This window comes from Bactrocera neohumeralis, chromosome 6, assembly GCF_024586455.1.
Source record: "Bactrocera neohumeralis isolate Rockhampton chromosome 6, APGP_CSIRO_Bneo_wtdbg2-racon-allhic-juicebox.fasta_v2, whole genome shotgun sequence".
Taxonomy (NCBI): Eukaryota; Metazoa; Arthropoda; class Insecta; order Diptera; family Tephritidae; genus Bactrocera; species Bactrocera neohumeralis.
Genome location: NC_065923.1, coordinates 8,628,126 through 8,649,985, shown reverse-complemented (window position 1 = coordinate 8,649,985; position 21,860 = coordinate 8,628,126). Strand labels below are relative to the sequence as shown.

At 34.6% G+C, this 21,860-nt stretch overlaps 1 protein-coding gene across 12 annotated transcripts in view; it reads right to left on the bottom strand.

Annotated features, from left to right (window-relative positions):
* LOC126762533 (ankyrin-3) overlaps positions 1-21,860 on the bottom strand; it is a 61,521-nt gene that overhangs the window by 34,216 nt on the left and 5,445 nt on the right. For 5 of the 12 annotated variants that reach the window (XM_050479358.1, XM_050479359.1, XM_050479348.1 and 2 more), the window contains exons 2-15: positions 17,925-18,026; positions 17,389-17,841; positions 16,542-17,306; positions 16,263-16,466; positions 15,067-15,447; positions 14,389-14,932; positions 13,786-13,893; positions 11,418-11,712; positions 11,324-11,344; positions 10,741-11,126; positions 10,465-10,676; positions 7,892-8,096; positions 5,218-5,244; positions 1,019-1,178 (exon numbers count right to left, since the gene is read on the bottom strand). In XM_050479358.1, coding sequence (XP_050335315.1) covers positions 1,019-1,178; positions 5,218-5,244; positions 7,892-8,096; positions 10,465-10,676; positions 10,741-11,126; positions 11,324-11,344; positions 11,418-11,712; positions 13,786-13,893; positions 14,389-14,932; positions 15,067-15,447; positions 16,263-16,466; positions 16,542-17,306; positions 17,389-17,841; positions 17,925-18,026 — 3,863 coding nt within the window. Of the gene's footprint in view, positions 1-1,018; positions 1,179-5,217; positions 5,245-7,891; positions 8,097-9,308; positions 10,677-10,740; positions 11,127-11,323; positions 11,345-11,417; positions 11,713-13,785; positions 13,894-14,388; positions 14,933-15,066; positions 15,448-16,262; positions 16,467-16,541; positions 17,307-17,388; positions 17,842-17,924; positions 18,027-20,179; positions 20,587-21,860 lie in introns of those variants that run through there. The other 7 variants (XM_050479351.1, XM_050479356.1, XM_050479355.1 and 4 more) reach the window with 6 other exon arrangements.

The window sequence follows — 21,860 nt, the reverse complement described above, 5'->3', positions numbered from 1 at the left end:
ATATGGGTATAAGTGTCAAGGAGTAAATTCTTCACTAATATTTCTGAAGGCATGCTCTGCACTGTGTCCTATTGAAAATGCTGCACAGCTATTAATAGCCGAGATGTCGACCTATTAACACATTTTGGTAGTTATAATATGTACCAATTAAAATTCTCAGAATAACAATTTTTTTTACGACCGTTCGTCTGCACTATGTTAAACACCGTAACCCTTGTTTACTCCTGAAGTTGGTTCTAATGAGTATTATAACTCGTTAGCCAACTAGGCCGCAAAGTGAAATTTCGCTCAGGGCGTCGAAGATAGGTGGCATGCCGTCTGAAAATTTATGAAAAATGGCGTAAGCCCCTTAAAAGGTTCTTATAATATAAATATCTCAAATAACTATCTGAGACACGCGGGAGCTGTGCACTTCACAAAGAGCTAAATCGGTTAGCTATCTACCAAAAAGGAGGGCAATCAGTTCATATGTAATTTTACCTAATAAAGAATATTAATTGCATAATGAACAATACTTTTCATAAATAACCACAGACCTGTCGCAATATTTCATATAATTTCCCATTAACCTCCATATACATTTATTTTTAAAACCTTTCATATAAATTCTATAACATTGCAAAACGTCAGTGCGTGCCGCTTCCTTAAATGCCCATTGAGATAAATCTAATAGCAGAAACAGCGAACCACGTAAACAGCCCTCATACGACCTATCTTATGAGAGCGCAATGTAAATGATCAGCCAACACCGCTTCTACCGCCCGCTTTTCCCGTAGAAACGGGTCAGCTGATTGCTCTCTCACAACGCAGGGTTACCGTCTCCATATACTGTAGTAATTAGAAAAATTGTCTTCAATATGTTTGAAATTTTATTAAACTAACTCTAAATCAGAGTCGAATGCTATTATTGACAAATTTTGCTCGCTACGGGCGGCAACTGAGGAAGGGAGGAGCGGAATTCGCTGTTTCTGCTATAACTGTATAAACATAAAGGTTGTAGTGAGATCTAAATACGCACTTGTATAGTTCGGTTGCCATTTTGGTAGCCTCGGATATATTCCTGCAGTCCATTAACCAAAATCGTGCAGAGACAGTAGTCGTAAACGAAACACAATCATTCACGAAGGTCAGCGGTGTGGAGCCAGTAACGTCTTCCCATTGCGCGCGAGACGGCCCGCCTAAATCAAGCGACACATACAAAAAAGACAATGCCACAAAAGTAAGATCCTTGCGTCAACGAGCATATCCAGGAAAAACATGTATCTTATAATTATTGTTTTTTGCTTTTCTACTACAAATTCATTAGCAAAAACTTAAGGAAAAAGAGTTGTAAAAAATGTTTTCAATAAACCAAAGAAATAAAACAATTATTAAAATGGTGTCGCTGTTAAATGAAATGAACATAAACACAAACCAAAAAAGCTTAATGAAAAGCTTCTAAAGTAGATAGAAGAAACTTAGTTAGAAACTGTGAGGTATGGATGCAAAATGTTAAACTGAGGTAAAATCGCAATTGTCAAGCAGATTTGTAAGTTAGCGCTAAATAGCATTAAATATATGTACACATATATATATATATATAAGTACGAGTATATTGCTTTCAAAATGGTTATACTTCAATAAACAGATCAGTTTAAAGCTATTTTATCGCTATTATACATATTTTTTTTAAATATTTTATTTCGTTTTCTCTAAACAACCTCTTAAAACATGCGCTTTATTAATTAAAATCAATGGAATGTGAATATTTTGTTGTTGTTTTTTTCGTGTAAGTGTCTGAAGGCAAAAAAAGTATTTAAAAAATCATGAGTAATAGCCAAATTTAACATAAATAATTAGAAAGTAAAATTCTTATAAAACTAATTTGGAGAAAGTTAAAAAAGTACTGAAATTGAAAAAAATATGAAGTCGAAAAGTTATAATTAAGTTCATAATGCATGAAAATAATGTGAATTATATAAGCTGCGCCGGTTTTTTGGCATATTTATGTATTTCGTTTGTATTTTTTGTTCGCAATAGCTGAACTTTTATGAAATTGCTGTGATTTGTTTCTTGCTTTCGAGTGAAAATTTTCGAATTATGTGAATGAAGAGCACTTTTCAAAATATCACAACACTATTATTTCGTTAGAATGTATGCAAATTCCAAATAGTTTCGAATAATGTACGGGCTCCCCTTTTCAGAAAAGTTCTCTTTGGTACCACAAACAGTAGAAAATTCAAATTGTTAGTTTCAAAGTTACATTTGTTAATTCATTTTATTTTTGACATATGTGCAAAAGAATTAAGTAAAGGTATAAAAAATTAACATAAATTAAATTCGAAATTAATACATTTAGATAAAATTCGGTAATAAAATTGACTTGCTAATGCGAACCTTAAACGATCAATAAGAACTTTTGTTTATTCGTGCATTTCGATCTCCATCTTTTTCAACATCTAAAACGTATTTCTAATTATAAGGGTAGATTTGCTTATTGACCATATTGTGGACTGAGAGTAGTTCCGTCATACATTTTTGTGTATTTCAAATAATTTTTGACAGTTCTTGACGCAGAACAAGCAAAACAAGCCTGCAAGCCTGGCCAGTACACTTTAATGATTGATCACACTGTTCTCGTCTTCTATTCTAATATTGCAAATTGGCAAACTTGTTAACTCAGCTAAAACCGCAGTCTACGCCAGTAAAGAAGAAGAAGAACTTAGTCGTGAGGAACGAATTTTTCGGCTTTGTGCACAAGCCTCATTATATAACTGTTTTCCTCTATTGTAATTATTTCCCCAATCATTTTAGGAACAGTTACAAACACTGCTAAACATTGAAAATTTGCTTGATATAGCTTTGAAGTTCCGAAATAAAAACTAAGTTTTTGATATTCTATTGAAGTAAATGCTACACTCTCATTTTATGCAAAGCCCCTGAATGGATCAGCTTTATATGTCCGTTTTTTGCTTTTTCGCTAAAAATGTCTAGAAATTATATGTATTGAATTTCAAACTTTCTAACTTAATTAAAATCAGACAAAAATATTCACATACCTCTCAAAAAATATATGTATACATACATACAATCATAAAATTTGCAAAATAAATTTCAATGGTGTACAAAACGATTTGGAAATAAAGTAATTTGCTCTTTAATTGTATAGTAACTGGTGCAATTCTTAATTAATTTCAAACGTACATGCATATGTACAAAATAGAATAACTTTCGCTCTAACAAACGCATCAGAAAGTTAATAAACCATAATTTTAAACAGCTCGTTGGGAATGCTAGGAGAAGTATGTATGTGTGTAAATGTACTTTAGCCCAAGTGAAATATCTTCCAAAATATCGGATTGTCAGTGAAAAAGTATGACGGCGTCTGTGATTCTTCTACCAACTAAATATTACAATATTCTCAATGGTAACGTCTTCGACTTTAAAACTTATCGTAGACACACTACAGAAGTCACGCCCACAATGTGATTAATTCGTCAACATGAATTGCAAAGACAACCAGTTAAGGGAACGTCTCAGTGTGAAATTTTCGAGAAATCAAAACGGTTTCCACTCTCAGAAGAAAAGTTTTGAAGAAATCTAGTTCCAATTTGGAGAGAACATTTTTACGTCTATCATACGAAAAACTGTCGAAAAAAGCCAAAATTCGATACATTTTGTTCAAATTCCAAATTCCAACATTAAAAAAAAAAATCGCGAAAATCAGTGATTTTTTGGAGGGTCACACTGTGACGATCCCTTAAGTCTAAAAACACGCATTTGTTAATTGTAACATGCTAACATCAGAATAATAAATCTTTGAAACAAGTAATTTTACAGTTACTGTGCGTGCATTTCCCCAACAGCCAATGAGTAAGTTAGATTTAAGTAAGCTTAATTTCGGCTAATTCATTCACATTTCTTAGGGCTTACTTGATTTCTCCCTATCGGTTTGGCTTAATCAACGAAGTCGTCTTTTTTGAAATAGTGTTTGCCTATAGAATGGTTTTCATTTTTTTGCCTTTCTCTACTTCATTTAATTGAGCTATTTTGCATAAAATTATTATCACGAAAATCATCTAACATATTCTATTTCGTTATAAAAATTATAATAATAATAGCATTAAAGTTCCAAATTAAAGCCAAATTTGTAAGAAAGTGTTTAAAATTATTTTGGACCAAAGAGTAACTTGCAGTGAAAACTGTTTTTTGTGATTATTTGTCATATAATGTGAAAAGGCAACCTAACCTATTTGTGCAGAAATTTATGGAAAAGTTTTTTTTATTTCAGTTATAAAAATCGCGCTTTGTTTACAAATTAAAAAATGAAAGCAAAGCTTAAAGATTTAATTATCTCTTATTAGTTAGTACTTTAATAGCTTATACATTCGCTGTGCATTCGTGTATAGCTCGTATTTAATATCAAAACAAGTAAATGGTGCTTTGCCTTCGAAATTTATGAAATAGCCTCCAAATGGTTTAATATTTATTTTAAATTATGCAGAGGTTGTCTGGTGAAATAAAGGGCGTAGTACATTTTATTTACAGTGATTCAATTACGGAGCATAAATACTACTACATTATTTCGGAAATAAAGGCCGTTTTGTTTGAAGGAAAACTTTCCAGATTGGTAAGACGCGGCGGATTTTAAAACTGTATAGCGGTATATTGTACATATATTTATATTGAATTTGCGATCATAATTTTACAACTTGACAACCCCAGCATTAATTTAATGAAAAATTTTGAAAACGACTCTTAAGACATTCGCTTACTTAATTATATGAATTGCTGAACAAATAATAAAATTAAGTAATATAATAAAATTTGCGCATTTGTGAAAAAGTAAAAGCAAATCAAACTTATCGAAATGAAGTCCAACAAACCAAACAAACTTAGGTGGTACATATATTTCGTAGTTAAGTTTTGCTTCAAAGCATATTATATATTTATGTATTGGAATATTATAGAAATTGGAGCTGTTTGATCGAAATCGTAAAATTAATCGTACATATATTCATTTCAGTATTTATTAAACAAAAAATTTTTCTTGATTTCGTGTAATTAATTAATTAAATTTTTTTTCTTCATGTTTTTTCAAATTAGATTTGAACTTTGGGCTTCAGATATATGTATGTAAATCTAATAACAAATAACTCAAAATACAAAAATGCTTTTGTCTGTCTTAATTGAACTTGAAATTTCATACATGTTTGTGATTTTGAAATTGCTAGTTACCTTTTAGAGATCTTTTCCGAAACACACCTTCAATGATGGAATAAAAGAATGGTATGCGTGCACATATGCATTTACGCATTAGTACAAAATTATATACGAATCGAATACATTTTGAAATTTAAATCAGAGAAAAACAACAAAGGCAATCCGAAAGAAACGAAACAAATTTTAATAACTGAATAAATTTCTTAACGAAAAGCCAAACTCGAATTAATCAAAAATTATCGAAAAAGGAACGAAATTATTGTTAACCTCATATTGTTGGCATATGAGTCGATTCCATATGTATGTAGATATGTTTGAATGCATGTATATATGTTTTGGTGTGTGTGTGTGTGTGTGGTGTTACAAATGTATGTGTTTGTGTTAATTGTAGATGCAAGAAAGTTGGGATTGTACAAGTGTTGCGTATGATCTGGCGTACGAATTTAGTTTATGGTATTTAAAAGAAAACCAAATCTTATGCGAAGTAATACATACAACCATAATGTGATAGAATGATAATTGGATAACAATTTAAGCGAAAACACGCAATTTTTTTAGATATTATGCACTAGCTTTTACTGACATGTTGAGTATGTGATTATGTACTTTTTACATACATACATACGTATCAATAAAATCAGTATGCTGTATGCTCACTAAATAAACATTCATATTATATAGATTATCTACTAAATAAGTTATTAAATTTCTCTTGTTTAATTCTTTATTTGCTTGAAGCAATTTTTATAGTTGTTGGGTACATGAGCGATCTATAATTACAATATGTTATTAAATGACTATCCTAATATCTAAAAGGGCATTTATGTACTTCACTATTAATAAGAAATCAAAATATCAAACGAAAAACATTTTAAATAAAAATGAAGGAGTGTGTAAATGCAAAATGCTGATTGATGTCCGTTCTTGTGTATTCACTGGTAAAATTTCTATATATTTGAGTTGCTCCCCGACAACTGGAGGATATAATATTATAAAGACAACAAAAAGCAAACAGAACACGATGGACAAAACGAGTGGAAGGTGAATACTCACAGGCACCTAACAACTCAGCAGCTACTAACCATCAAAATGCCTTACACCGCAACACGGTCGACTAAATTAAACAACCAGCTGCTTAATCACGTGGTGAAGTATTCATTATTAAGTGCTATAAAAAGTCAATGATTTCAGCTCAACACTTCCGTCAAAATCGCTTCGATTCTGACGGATCGATAAGTAAACGTAAATAATCAATTTCTTCGAGCTCACGAACCCTTAAGTAACCTGGTTTTTGATTAACTTAGAATTTCTGCTGCTAAGGAATTAGAATTTCTCTGATGGATCACCAAGTAAACTTAAATAATCAATTTCTTCCAGCTCACAAACCCTTAAGTAACCTGGTTTTTTGATTAACTAAGAATTTCTGCTGCTAAGGAATTAGAATTTCTCTGATGGATCACCAAGTAAACTTAAATAATCAATTTCTTCGAGCTCACAAACCCTTAAGTAACCTGGTTTTTTGATTAACTAAGAATTTCTGCTGCTAAGGAATTAGAATTTCTCTGATGGATCACCAAGTAAACTTAAATAATCAATTTCTTCAAACACTCGAACCTTTAAGTAACCTATTCTTTGGTTATCTTGGCATTTCTCTGTTAAGGAAGCTTTGGAGTTGTTTAATATCTAAATCGCTAAACTCATACACATAATTAGTACATTATTTTTTTATTTGAAGCGCATGTGCATATAATTTTATATACATTTATATATAACGCGGTATATTCGGTTAAGGGTCACTCTCTTTAACTCTCAAATTTGTATTTTTCATACCGAATCTCACACTTGGAACTGTTACTTACAAATTGCATAATATTTTCCGCAAATTTGGCAACATAATAGGCCCTACGCCGGCTGGTTGGGTCAGCTATGAGTTCTAACTTGAAAAAATAACGAAAAATAATGAAGATGCACACACATATGTATATATGTATATGTTAGTATTTAAGTAAATCGCACGTATGATAGCTTAAATATTGATATGGATGGCTTTAGCACATAGAACAGGTATTTACTTCTGGCAAAATACATAAATGTACAAGTAGAAAATTAAAGAAATAAATGCAGTTGTGTATACATAATGTACATATCTATAAATGCATATATGTATTATATATGTATTGATCATAATAGTTGATGTTGCTAAACCGTTACATAACACTATTTTGGGTGCGATTCAGAGGTATTCAAACTTGGTATTTGGGTCTGTAGGGAGTTTAAATATCAATGACTGAAATGTCTCTCTCTCTCTCAACATAACCACCGACTTAAATGGTTAGGAAAGTAACAAAAAGATTATACAGAATTATGTGAGTATGTAGTTTATAGAAATAAATTTTGTCATTTTAAATATGTAAAAAACCAAATATAAAGAAAGTTAAAGTAAGTTAGTTAAGAATCCAACTAAAAACAATAAAATGAACTTAACGCAAGTACAAGTATTTATTCAAACGAACAAATAAAGACAAACGTAAATTAAACACCTAAGATAAGTTACAAATACAAATCTTATTTTAAGTAAATATTAACGAATAGTTGTTATTTTATTTATTTTTTCATCTCCTTCTTCAAGACTAATTTGAATTTGCTAAGGCTCGATTATAATAGAACGAAAAGAACTGTGTAAACATACCTGTTATAGAGCAGAGTAGTCGTAGCGTGGGTGTATTGCCGGAATATTGATTTATCATGCCCTGGCTATGTGCCTTGGGTGCTGGCATGCTCAATGTGATGGCCTTATGGAATTTGCGACGTCGCGGCTCGACCGTTACAATCGGCGAGACGGCCACACCGCGGCCAAGTAGTTTAGCAGTTAGATCTGGATCGACTGGTTGTGCCTAAAATGAGGTAAACACAAGAAATGATCGATACATTTTTGTGATTACCATTGCAGTTATTTTATGGTTAACTATGAGTTTTCGCTAACTTAGCGTTTTAACAAATGATTATTTCAACATGAAAATGGCCACTTAAGACTAAAGTATAGTACAAGTGTTGCGAAAAGTAGAACAAAGCAAGTAGAGCGTATTGAAGCGACAAAGATATGCATTTGCTTAACAGATAATTTAGAGAATTAACGAAATTGTGAAATTCCTTTTTTTTCAATAATTGTACAAAAATTGTGTGATTTACGTTACTTATAAATTATATTATATTTCCATTGAATTATATGTGTTTATATGAAATATAAGAAGCTGTTTGGGCTTCTGAGCTAATTGCTGAACATTTTCCTACATACACACATGGAAGCGTACCTCATATGTATGTATGTATGCAAAGCGCTCACTTCTTTAATATAATGTAGTGCAGTCTACTACTTGCATCGGCGACTTGTGGTATTACAAATGTTCAGGCCCATTAGCTTCCCAATAAATTTAGTTATCAAATAAACTTTAAAAACTACATTGTTAATGAACTTTTTACTTGTATGTTTTAAGGTATTCTAATTATAATAATAATTATGTTCTTAAGGGCCGTTGAAAAATCATTTTGTATACGACTATATGCGATATATTATTTTAAGTTGCTTTGGCACATTCGAGGCATACTAATCCAGACCCAATTGCATAAACTATTTACTGTGTGAATTTGTGTTGTAACATTTTACAGGCATTTTAACTTATTAAGGCACCGCACGCTTGCTGTGTACCACTTCTTAGAAGCGTAAAACGTTTAAGTAAATGCACACCAACAAAAAAAAAACATTTTGTTTTAAAGTTTATATTGAAACTAAATTTATTGGGTATTTTTGATTTGTCCATTAAGTTTAACTTTAATTATAGATATAGATATTGAGTAATGACTAATTAATGTTAGGTATAGAACATACAAATGATACATACATACGTCCATACACAAACATACATATGTCGAATGGGATAGAACAAATACAAATATTACTCAAACGAGTCTAAATGTTCTAAATGTAATAGTGCGTTTGTTAATACATAGTAGACGTTACTTATTCGTTTAGACCAGATTGATTTAGTATATATGTTATATTCTACTGCTTATTTCTAGCCTGTTGATAATAAATTGCATTGCATTGCTTTCTTTCAAACATTTCATCTCACAAATTTTTACTTGATAATTTATAAAGGAAATATGGAGGAGAGGATAGCTTCATATTTATGACAGCATGTAATCAACATTGCACTTAAGAATCAATCAATCTATAACAGAACAATTTATAATCCATTTAGCAATATAGTAAAGGTTCGAAAAGCTGTGCCTCTTCAATACCAATGTGCTTGCTGCGTCTGTTGATTAATAATTCCATACAATTGCATTTCATCTTAGTTTACCAGCCACTTAATTCTTTTGATTTTCAGTTATTTCATGAATTATCCACTTTTGAAAACTATTCTCTTTCTGTTAGAATATTACTTTGTTTGTATGTTTGCGCTGCATTTATTTGCTGTTATATTGTGCACTTTTTCTAACTAAAAATTGTGTATTTTCGCCTATTTTAAATCAAATTGATAGCACCTTCTCTACTCATATGAGCGATAAGTAATATCTACTAAGCTCTTTTTTGGATAGTTTTAAGTGATAGACTAGTTGCTTGATAGACTAGTTGCTTTATAGTGTGAATGCCGAGTTCACCAATAACATAACTAGCATGTTGAAAAGTAGACCACAAATAGTGGATTTACAAAGAATGTATTATTTACCTCTTACAATATAAGTGACTTTTTCTGAGACATATAGTATCCCGTCAGATTACGCAAAATAGCAATAATTCAGTAAACCGAAGGTATTTTTCATAAAATAACTCCAGAACATACTAACTGTACTACATTCTGTTGGATGATGACTTTATGGAGCATAACCAAATCTTATGTTTACGTTCAAATTCTTCACCAGTATGGTAGTTTTCGGTTACGTATTATCCATAATATAAATGCATATTGATTATGTTTTATGACATCATAAATCATCATAAGAATAATTGATATATATGTAGTATATATTTAACTGTAATGTTATTTTGTTCTAATTTTATGCTAATTTTCAAAGTTAGTTATGATGAATATATATGCTTGCTTATATATGCGTAAGCATTTTGTATATAGCTAGTAATAATTCTATTACATATGGTGTTTACCAAATAAGTGAGAAACGCTTCTTCTTTGGAACATGATTAACGCTGATTTTGCGCAATTTTTCTGGTGCAACACCTTTGCGTGGTTTAAAGAGATTTACCTGCAAGCCCACTTTGATCTTTTTGGTGAGTGCACCTTGCGGGAAAACAGCTTGTACTTGTGGCACCACTGTACTGGATACCATGCCTCCCTCGGGTCCGATGGCATGCACCTCTTGGCGTATACGGGAGACCACAGCAAAGTATTGTGGAAAGTCATAGGTAACAAATCGACAGACATGATTGCCACCTTGCTCCTCAAGTTGTGCGATTTCTACGAATATCAAAAAAACGTTAAAAATGAAGTACATACTTAAAATGTTTTGCTAATAGTTTACCTTCGGGTTCGAAACACTGTTGCAACACATCATGCATGATTTCTTCCGAATTGTCGACGGTGTGCTCTCGCCAGGTTTCGCCATTATCGGAGCGCAAAATTATAATTTCACGTTCTTTGCCACGGAGCGAAGCAAAATGTGGTACTTCCATGATAACGGGACCAATAAACTTGGTGGACACAGGGCCCAGCTCCAACACACGACTGGCTAAAGCTTCGCCCTCCATTAGTTGGGGTGGATGCATGGTGCGTTGCGGTTTAACATAACGGCAAGTCACACGCGTCGGCTGGCAAGTGGAGCGCGAAGGTATAATCATGCGTACGCCACTGTGACGGCAGCCACGCATGGCGCCACCACGAGCATCCACCAGAAACGATACAAGGAAACTGAAAGATTAAAATGAATATGTTTGTGATCATTATAAACAGCAAAAGAGCAAAGATTTCGATGATAACGTGCATCGTTTATTTAAGGAGTTTAATAGGTACTTCTTTAATTGAACTATAAATTCTTATAAATACACATAAAGTCTCAAAACAAGTGAAGGTTGTACGAAATAATTAGCTAAAGTTGATTTATATACCTTTTCCAGGAAAGTTTTCGGCTGCATGTAAACAGAGTTTCATAAGTAAACTTCCGTGTTCAGTATTTTTCAGACTTTTAATTTTGCAACTCACCTCATATATTTTTGTTCCTCGTTGAGACCATTACCCATATAAATACCGTCCACATAAGATTTCCCAATGCCATGTACTTGAGCCTTGTGTGGGCTTATAAGCTCTTCTGCGATGGCCTGCGGTTGCGATGGGCCTCCGACTCCACCAGCATACTCCGCACTGTGGGTCATCATGCGATTGGAGTCGATGCGTTCATCACGTGTAACATCGATTGGCAAGGAGTCATCGCCTAAAGATTTCATTTCATCAACTGTCAAATAACGGTAAGGCTGATCGGATAACATATTATCTTCGCCTGGTGGTGGTGGATGTGTAGTGGTAAGTTGACGAGTTTTAATATTGTATTTGTTTGGCATTCCATTACAATCCGATTTTTTTTTCGATTTGTTATTGCAGTTCATTAGCGGTGTCGGAGCAAACAGTGCAAAAAAAAATTTTAAGAAACATAAATGAAGATATGCAAAGATTTATTTTTAATTTGTATGACAAACACACATGCATAATTAATAATCTTTCGGATTAAATATGAAAGCTGATAACGCATTTGCAGTGAAAAGAAACTTAACTGAGGATTATGGAAATAAAATGCTCACATATATGTATGTATGTAGTTGTTTATAAAAAATTTAAATGTTGAAAGCGCACAGCAGATTAGATATCTAATAATTACTATATAGGAAGAAAGTATTCAGATAGCAGACTTATAATTTGGACGCTACTTTGGACGTTCCAATCAAAGTGGTACCCCTCTAAAGCAGTCTGCTAGTAAGTTACAGGTCTATACGCTTGCATTAGTAATAACACTCTCTGTATTACGTAAACACTTTCGAATATAATACACATGTTATTCCCTGGGCCCCAGTTGTATTGTATATACTCTTCCTTTGCGGTTGAGAACTTTTCCCTTAGCAAATTTGTGAATATAAATTGTGTCAAAAATCCAGCATTATACATATGTCTTCAGTCATACAGGTATTTATTTATGTTTACATGTAACTCGCAGTCTCTAAACCTGAAATTTGTTTTATTTCATCCACGATCCGTCCTTGATCTGTATTTAATTCAATATTTTTGAACTCAAAATTGGCAAAGTGAAAAGAACTTGAAACATAATTTCGTGTATTTTAATTTGTGTACATATGCATGTATGTATGTATATTTATTTACATAAGTCTGTATAGAATATTTTTTTTTCATTTACAACAACACCAAGAAACGGTTAATTTATACATGAAAAGTATCATAGAGGAAAACATGGATTATGTACATGTATGTATGTATACTCATAACACTAGGGTGACCCTTTTAATGTAAAATACTTTGACGATGTTTCTAAACAAAGGCATAAAGCGTGCTTTGCGAGGCGAAGTAAAACGGAAATTCGGAATACACGTCGTATCGGCTTCATCGACACGACGACGATTGCTAACGAAAGCATCAAAAGCTCCAGAAAATGACTTTGGATGACCATAAAACAAGATTTATTAATATAGATGACATTTTAAAATAGTAAAGGTATGTTGCGGAATATTACACAAAATTATGGGAAACGTTTGAACGACGAAATCACGCAGTACAGCGCCATTTGAAAGAAAAGACTGTTGTTTCATCATTGCAGTTGCATGAAATGTGTTTCGAATGAAAACGAAAAGGTAATGGTACTACGAAAATGGCATCTAAATTTTAAATATCCCTATAATTGGTGCTTTGTCTTAAAAGGTAAGAATATTGAATTGCAAAATCGAATTTTGCTTAAATGATTTAATGTTCCTTTAAATGTTAAGAACATTTCAGTTTGCAAAGGAGATTAAAAAAATTCTAATCCTCCAGAAATTTTTAATACAGTACTAGTGTTATTGCTATCACTTCTTTTTTCTCGTTTTGTAAAAAGAGGTATTTTTCATTAATTTTTTATCACCCTAGTATCATGCATATTCATTCGCCTAGTGCCCACTAACCGAATATCCAGATTTCAACTATATTTCCGTGTTAATAAACCAAATATTCTTTATGCGAGCACCGGAAGGCATTTAATAAGTTTGTGAAATATAGACACCGCCATGTATGCGAGTAGTATATGTATGTATGTATGTACATATCTGTGTATTTAAATATGCATATCCCCGTAAAGTGTGAAAGGTGGTCTAAAAATTTTGACATGTTACTAGTTATTTTCAAACATAAACCGATGGCTCTTAGATCGTTTTTCAGTAAAACACGAGCTTCAATGGAAACACTGCCACACACACACACTTTATAAGGAGCTTCTCTATTTAAGGGTTACTTAAGGAAAACGTATATGTTTGCTTAATTCAGTGTACATTTGCAATACGGCTAATAAGTGTAAAGCTCAGTGTATGAGACTTACTAGACATAAAGAATGCTTCGCCCTGGTAATATGGAAGGTAAACGTGGTCTTCATTCGTATTTTGATCACCCTTAATGCCATAACAAGGATCCCAATCGTTTGTGTCACCTGAGACACAGTTTGTTGTACAAAAAAAATATATATATTTAAAATATAGAACTGTCAATTTTAAATTTGTTTTGAATTTATCAAGTTTGTTTCGAATATTATACCAGAGTATAATGAGGATAGGTATATACACATACAATGGATAAAGTAAGATTGTTTAACTTCGTGTCATATTTGTGGAGTGCTTCGCATTGTGTTATTCGAGTAGCATGTCAAAGTTTTTATACAGGCATTACATACAAGTATTTGAGGTCTAACATACTCAAAATACATATATCCGGACTTTGAAATGAATGAAGTGTTGTAAAGCCATTGTTTCTCTATGCATATGTTTAAATGAAATATAAAGGGTGCTTTATGTGACACACGAGATGTTGAACCAAGCAAAATATTCTTTTTTTCTTCAAATGTAAATGAAATCGCATATGATCGTACAAATGTTCGAACATATGAACTAAATAGAAAGATATTTTTTAAAGTATTATTTAAACATACCGCCTTCTTCTTCCGAATCGGACATAAATGATTCATGCATTGCCTCCGGTGCAACGACACGATACTTCTCGTCGGTTTGAGTTTGTGCTGCCGCATCCGGCTCATTTGTGATCGACTTCAACGAATCCAAAACGCTTATGTAACCCAGTTTGCGTGCAATGTGTAACGGGGTCTGTCCATTAACCGTCTGAGCGTTGGCATTCGCCTTATGCTCCAAAAGCAGATTAACGATGTGGCAATGTCCTTGCTGTGCAGTTTGATGTAATGGCGTATAACCGATAGATGTGGCCGCGTCTACATTGGCGCCGTGATGCAACAAAAAGCGCACCATATTTGCCTGACCGAAATGTGCGGCCACATGCAGTGGTGTATAGCCGGCTTTGGTGGCCATGTCGATGTTGGCGCCATTGCGTTGCAAGATTTCAGCAACATTCACGTTGTCTTCTTGGGCACACAAATGCATTGGTGTTAGGCCATTTTTGGCAGGATGATTTACACCGGCCTTGTGCTCGATTAGCAAGTTCGATATCTCAGCGTGCCCCTCCTGTGGAATTAGATTATTTTTGTTAGAGAAAACCACTTTAAAGTTGGTAATCACTAGTTATTGTAAAACACACGTCACCTCTGCTCTCACGCTTGTTTACAGTTGCATCGACACTTGTGCATCCATTTACTCACCTGACAGCTCAAATGCAATGGTGTGAAACCGGCTTTGCTCTCGGCATTTGCCTGTGCGCCGTACTCCAATAGCGTTGTAGCAATGTCCATTTGATTTTTGCGTGCCGCAATATGTAACGGTGTATGCCCGTTCTTAGCTATGGCATGCGGGCTGGCCCCTTTCTCCAGCAACAAAAGCGCGACCTTTTGATTATCATAGTGGCAGGCCACATGCAATGGTGTCACACCGTTCTTTCCTTGTGCGTCCACATCCGCCTCCTTTTGCAACAACAATTGAGCAACCTTGATGTGTCCATATTTGGCTGTCAAATGCAACGGTGTGAAGCCCTTCTTCGTGGCAGCATCCAAGGCTGCACCATTTTCGATTAAAACGGCAGCGACCTGAAGAATAACATTTACAATACTTCTGTATAAGTCTTAGAAAATATGTATGTATATGTGAGGTTAAAAAGTGATAAAGGATTGCTACAGGAATAATACAAAATGAAAATTGTTTATTTCATAATTTATTAAACATTATATTGAGGCAACAAATAAATAATAACAGTATAATCAGAACAACATACATCAAACAAACTTGCGGCGAATATAACATAAATAACAAAAGATCACTTTAAAGCTCTTACAAAATACTAAAGAAAGAACTTAACGGTAAAAACTAAATACTACATATATCAGTTTTCAATATGTCACCGATAAATAAATTGTTAAGACAGAAAAGTTTGTTTAAATAAATTAAATACTAAATCAGTACAAAAAAAATTAAAGAAAGCTTTCAAAAATGCTTTGCAAAAATAATTTGATTTTATTTTAATCTTTTTTATAGAAATACTGAAAATATAAGGCAAACCTCGAAAAAAGTGGATATAAATTGGTTATAAAAATTGTTGTATCTAAAATAAAAATAAAACGTGTTTGCCTTTTCTGATATATTTAAGGACACTTCTTGGAATCCACATTTGTATCTGACAGAGCAGTGGTTTTTGGAACAAAAAATTGTAACATCAATAACAAGAACTTAGGTGACATTAAAAATTGAAACGAAACTTAAACTAGGTGTACATAAAATGAGTAAAAACTAAAAAAAAAGAAACTATAGATCAAATGAAATACTCCTGATGGCGTATCCAAAACAATTGCATCAAATAAACCGTATCAATGTGGTCCACAATTTTTTTCGCAATCAATTGCTTTACCTCATCCTGGCCTTCTTTGGCCGCAATATGCAAAGCAGTGTACATATCTTTGGTGGTGGCATCCACTTGAGCGCCATGCTGCAGCAATAGCATGACAATATCTACGTTACCGAGACGCGAGGCGATGTGCAACGGCGTTTGCTGTTCACGTGCACGTGCATCCACTTGAGCACCATTGCGCAGCAAAATGCGTATAATATCAGTCTGCAAAGGCAAGGAAGCGTTGTTAATTAAAAACGCAGTTAAACCTTGTCGCTTAGCCAGCCCTGCGACACTTACCTGATTTGCACGTGCGGCCAAGTGTAGTGGGGTCTCTCCGCGCACGGTCGGCACATCTGGACTGGCGTCATGTTGCAGCAAGTAGATGACAATGTTCATGCAGCCCATAAAAGCGGCTACGTGCAGCGGCGTCAAGCCGCTCTCCGTTGTGGCACTAATGCTAGCGCCGTGACGCAGCAGCAACTCCACGACCTTTATGCGATTCTTCTTGCAGGCAATGTGCAGCGGCGTGAAACCGTTGAGCGCACGTGCATTGGCGTCGGCATTGCGATCGAGCAATAGCTTAGCGACACGCACATGCCCGCAATGCGCTGCCACATGTAGCGCCGTCAAATAGTCCACCGTGACTTCATCAACGGGTGCACGATGGTAGAGCAAAATGCGTGCGGCATCTACATGCTCACCCTGCGCGGCCATATGCAACGGTGCGAGACCGTTCTTCGTTTTAGCGCTAATCGGGGCGCCGCGCTCCAATAGCATGTCGACAACTTGCTCGTGACCGGAACGAGCCGCACAATGCAACGGGGTTAAACCATCGCGTGTTTTGGCCTCGATATTAGCACCTTTCTCCAACAGCAAGGAAACCATATTTGTTTTACCCCATTTTGCGGCAACATGCAACGGACTGATATTGTGCTTAGCGGCGAAATTGACATCGGCACCCTTTTGTATGAGTAAGGTGGCGATGGCTTGATTGCCATAGTGGGAAGCAATGTGCAACGGTGTAAAGCCAGATTTGGAAGTTACGTCAGGATTGTGGTCGTTCTGTAAGATGGTGTTCGAACACAATGTCGAAATTTCCATATTAGCGAACACAATAATAATTTCATATTCAGTGCATACTCACATCTAGAAGTAGTGTGGCGGCCTTCACATCGTCTTTCTTGGCCGCAATATGCAATGCAGGCAAACGCACCTTACCGCGTGTATCGCTCTCCAAGAGCACGGCGACGACTTTGTCGTGTCCTTGCTGCATAGCTACTGCTAGCGGCGTGAACCCATCTTCAGTAGCCAAGCTTTGATTGGCGCCGTTGGCCAGTAGCAGCTTTACAACAGAATCGTGGTTCTCCTGCGCAGCCATATAGAGTGGCGTAAAGCCGTTCTGCGACTGTACATTCACGGCGGCATTATGTTCGAGCAAGAGTTTCACCACCTCTTCCTGCCCGGCAAGCGAAGCAATATGTAGGGCGGTGTTGCCCTTCTTTGTTGCACTATCCACAATAGCGCCGCGCTTTAACAGCTCGGAAACGACATGCGTATGCCCATCCTTCGAAGCCAAATGCAGTGCATTCAAGCCATTCTAATTTAACAGTCAAAGAAATGGTTTTATTTAAAAATGTACATATGTTAAAATAGATCGACGGTATTGAAATATATACTTACAGTGTTGCTTGTGTTAATATCGATATTATTTTTTAAATGTTCCAAAACTCGTTCTAGATTACCAGCTCGGGCAGCGCGTAGAAATGACGTGTTTCCATCGCCCTGTAACAAAAGTAACAAAAAATCAATGGGCGTATTGAAGACTTTATGAAGAAGTATTGGATTAAAATATGTTGCCAGAGGATCGAGATATACTAAATTTATAGAATTTTCAATGCGTGCGGCCATTTTTTAAATAAAAATGGTAAATGTGACTATGATAACTTATTATTACTATTTGGCAGAGCATTAAGAACATTACACTTCCTAACAACCTTAACACTTGCAAAAAAAAAAACAAATGGTCATTCAACTGGGACAGGTGCATTAGAGGTTACCGGTTGCCTCCCAACCACTCTACCACCCAACAACTAACAAATTATGCGGACTGAACGGCTGCAATGTCAAGCCGAAGTGCCCACTTTCATATGCAACCAGCTGTCAGCAAGTGCATTCGCCCGCATATACTACATATACATTCACAAATATATAAAGCAATGCATACATAAATAACACGGTAAACAACAAAAGTTGTTTACTTGCTATTTGTTTACAAATTGAGGGGTTGAAAGTCGAGCATGTACTTAAAAACCAAAACACTTCGACTTCGAAAGAGCACGCATTATCGAAAATGGCGTCATCATTTCGAAAGAGAAATTCGAATTACGAATTGCACTCTCAACAACCCTCACCGCTCGTTTCTTCCGTTTTTGATTTGCTTCCGGCTGGAAATAAAGTGTTCTCAGAAATAAATGGTAGACAGTGATTTTTTTTCTTGCATTTTCGCTCTATGTTTACCTACATATGCTATGCATTATGAGCATTGAAAGGAACCATCCCTTTGTGCATGTGAATAGAAAATCTTGGCATTTCCCATTAAAAACCCGCTTTTGGCATGAATATGTGAAAGAACATAAATACCGGAAGTAATTTCACATTTTAATAATATTTACTTAAGTTAATGAGCTTGCTTAGGAATATAAATGGAATTGCAAGCGATGGCGACGTAAACGTTGACTTCAAACATTGAAGCTTTTAGACAATAAAATGTTTAATCCTAGCATGTGAAGAAATATTTATTCTCACTTATAGAAGAATATACGCAAAGACATTCTTGAAAGTTGTAAATGCAACCTTATTTTCATAGTTAATATCAGAATCATCATGGCGTCGTTTATTACATCACATAGTTCAAGCTAGATTTAAACTAGTTTAGCATATATAGTTTTGGCATATACCGTAGCAGTCTTACAAATCCAACTCATTACTAAAATGGATATAAGAAATTAATATTACTTATTTCAGTTAATAAGTCGGCTCCTCGTAGCATTCAATTACATACAACTCCTCGTAGCTGCAAGTAAATCTAAAGCGTGCACATGTATTCCCATATGTGTACATAAGACAAATGACAATTTTTCCAAAAACCTTTCCAAATTTATGGCATATGACTCATTTGGGCGAAGAGTGTGCATAATAATAAGCAAAAAGGACCTGCGGGTACAGTAAATATGCAAAAACATTGTCAGTGCCTAACTCGAAATTGGGTTAATCTAAAAATAAATGAATGTTGGATATGAAACACGCACATCCGTCATACTGTCAAGTCACATTAAAGCCGCACCCAAAGCTAAATTATCTCATTAATGCACGCACAACGCATACATACACAAGTACATGCATGAATAATGCTAAAAACGCGTTCCCCTGAAACTAAGCACGAACTGTATCCTATCATATGTTTGCATATAATGTTAGTTATCCTGCATGAAGTACCATTTTAATCACTTGCCAATTTTCACACAATTACTCTACTATCACCTGCATTGCCCCTCACCACGGCAAATATTGCGTATGCGAAAGTAGTTTGGCCACACAACAGTCGTTGCAAAAGAGAATAGGAAAATCGATGAAATTTTCACCACCTCAGATGGGTGGGTCCCAATGAACATTTCTTGCAATATTTGAAATAAAATTTAATCGAGTTATGAATATCGATGAAAAATTTATATTTTTGCCAATAACTTGCAAATCCTTGCAAATAATGTGGAATTCAGTGGCGAAAGAGCAATTATTCAATGCAACTATGAAAAATCGATATTTTCAAAGATGGACGCCAATATGGCTGCCGCATAGTTCAACAGCCAAATTGTGGATTTCCACTTGAATTAAACGACTTTTAATATAAAAAACATAATAGAAATATAGAAAATTACCTGGGTTCCATTTTCAGTGACCATTTTGTAAAAAATCTAAAGTGTTTGAAGGTTTTGCAGGCAATTTTCTTCACTTAAAATTTATATAGTATAGAGAAATTGTGTAAGTCGATGTCGTCACTGCTTAGTCATAGCTTTCATTTCTTTTCCTGGATTGAAATTTTCATTTATGTGCACGATAATTTATAAAAACTTATTGAATGTGACCTTTTAAAGGCTTTTTCGTATTTTTTCAATTAAATTTGTTACTTAAAATACTTTAAAATTCGTTTTTAATATTCTATATGTATGTATATTATATTTATGTATATCTATATAGTGCTCTATGGTAGATAGCTTTTTCACTTAGGCGCTGATGTTAAGAAGAATTTTTGCTTCCGATTTCTTGAAAATTTTACTCTAGACTGGATGTGACCGCAACTTCAGCGTATCCTAGTAGCTGACTACCAAGTTGCCGACTCAGGATGTTCGAAGGACCTGCGCAGTGCATATTCGAAACGAGTGACTTCGAAGTCAAGCATTGAGAGCAACGAGAGTACTTCGAATAAATAGAGCGAGCAAAAGGAATCAACAGCTACGGAGAGTCACTACAAACGCCGGTCGCGTGCCTTGCAAAATGTTTCGCCACGTGCATCTGTTATTGTTTTGATTAGTTGCCGGTTTATACGTCTTTCTTCTATAGTATCATTTAAAGCGAATTGAAAATAAATATTTACGTGCTTACACATGTACATACAATGTATAGCGTTAGCTCGCACATGCGCAACCCTGATTTCATTGAGATACTTTAATATTTTCTGGAATACCTCATATTACTTTGTCGTTTAGAAGCCCGCACTCGCAAATCATGCTGTGGCATTTTGATTTTTTCGATGATTCATTGCACAGCTTCATGTGGATTCTTTGGAACAACAACTTTATACATTAAGCATTCACGAAATGTATTCATCATTCGACTTTTAATGTTGAAATTATTAAGGGAAGAAGTAAAATGTGCTATTACAGGACAAAAAGAAGGATGTCTTCATGGAGGACAATTCAAAATCACTCACCATTAAATTGTTTGGAAGCGATATCTGCAAAAAAAAACTTAAGTCATTGAGAAGGCTTTCAAATAAACAGGGAAACGAATTTGCTAAATCCCGTCCTTCGGAAATGTAATTTTTTGTAGAGCCGATACAGAACTCATTTGCAAGCAGTGTCGACACTTTTTAGTGAGAAGTATGATAGACTTCTTCGAGAGAGTCCTTAAATGATGACAGTATGTATTTTGGGACCAATTTGGATTCCTTTGATATTTACGGAATGAACCCAATCGTCTATATTTTTAACGATTCGCCCTTTCTCACTTTTCTTAATTTGTTTATTTGCCACATGTACATATGAACATACATATACATATATGTATGTATGTATGTATATTTACGCATTTGTAGAATGTCATGGCCTGTACTCTGACAACCTGCATCGCAAACGCGAACGCAAAACTGCATTTATGTACATACACACATCCATATTTATACTTGTGTGTTCGTATATATTTATATGTAGGCATGTATTACGCTTGCATGTTAACATAAATTGAATTGAATTTCCGTGACACATAAGAAGTCACGATTAGCAAAACCATGCCGCAGCCATACCAGAGTCACATACGTAGCGTGAAACTCACCCACCAACT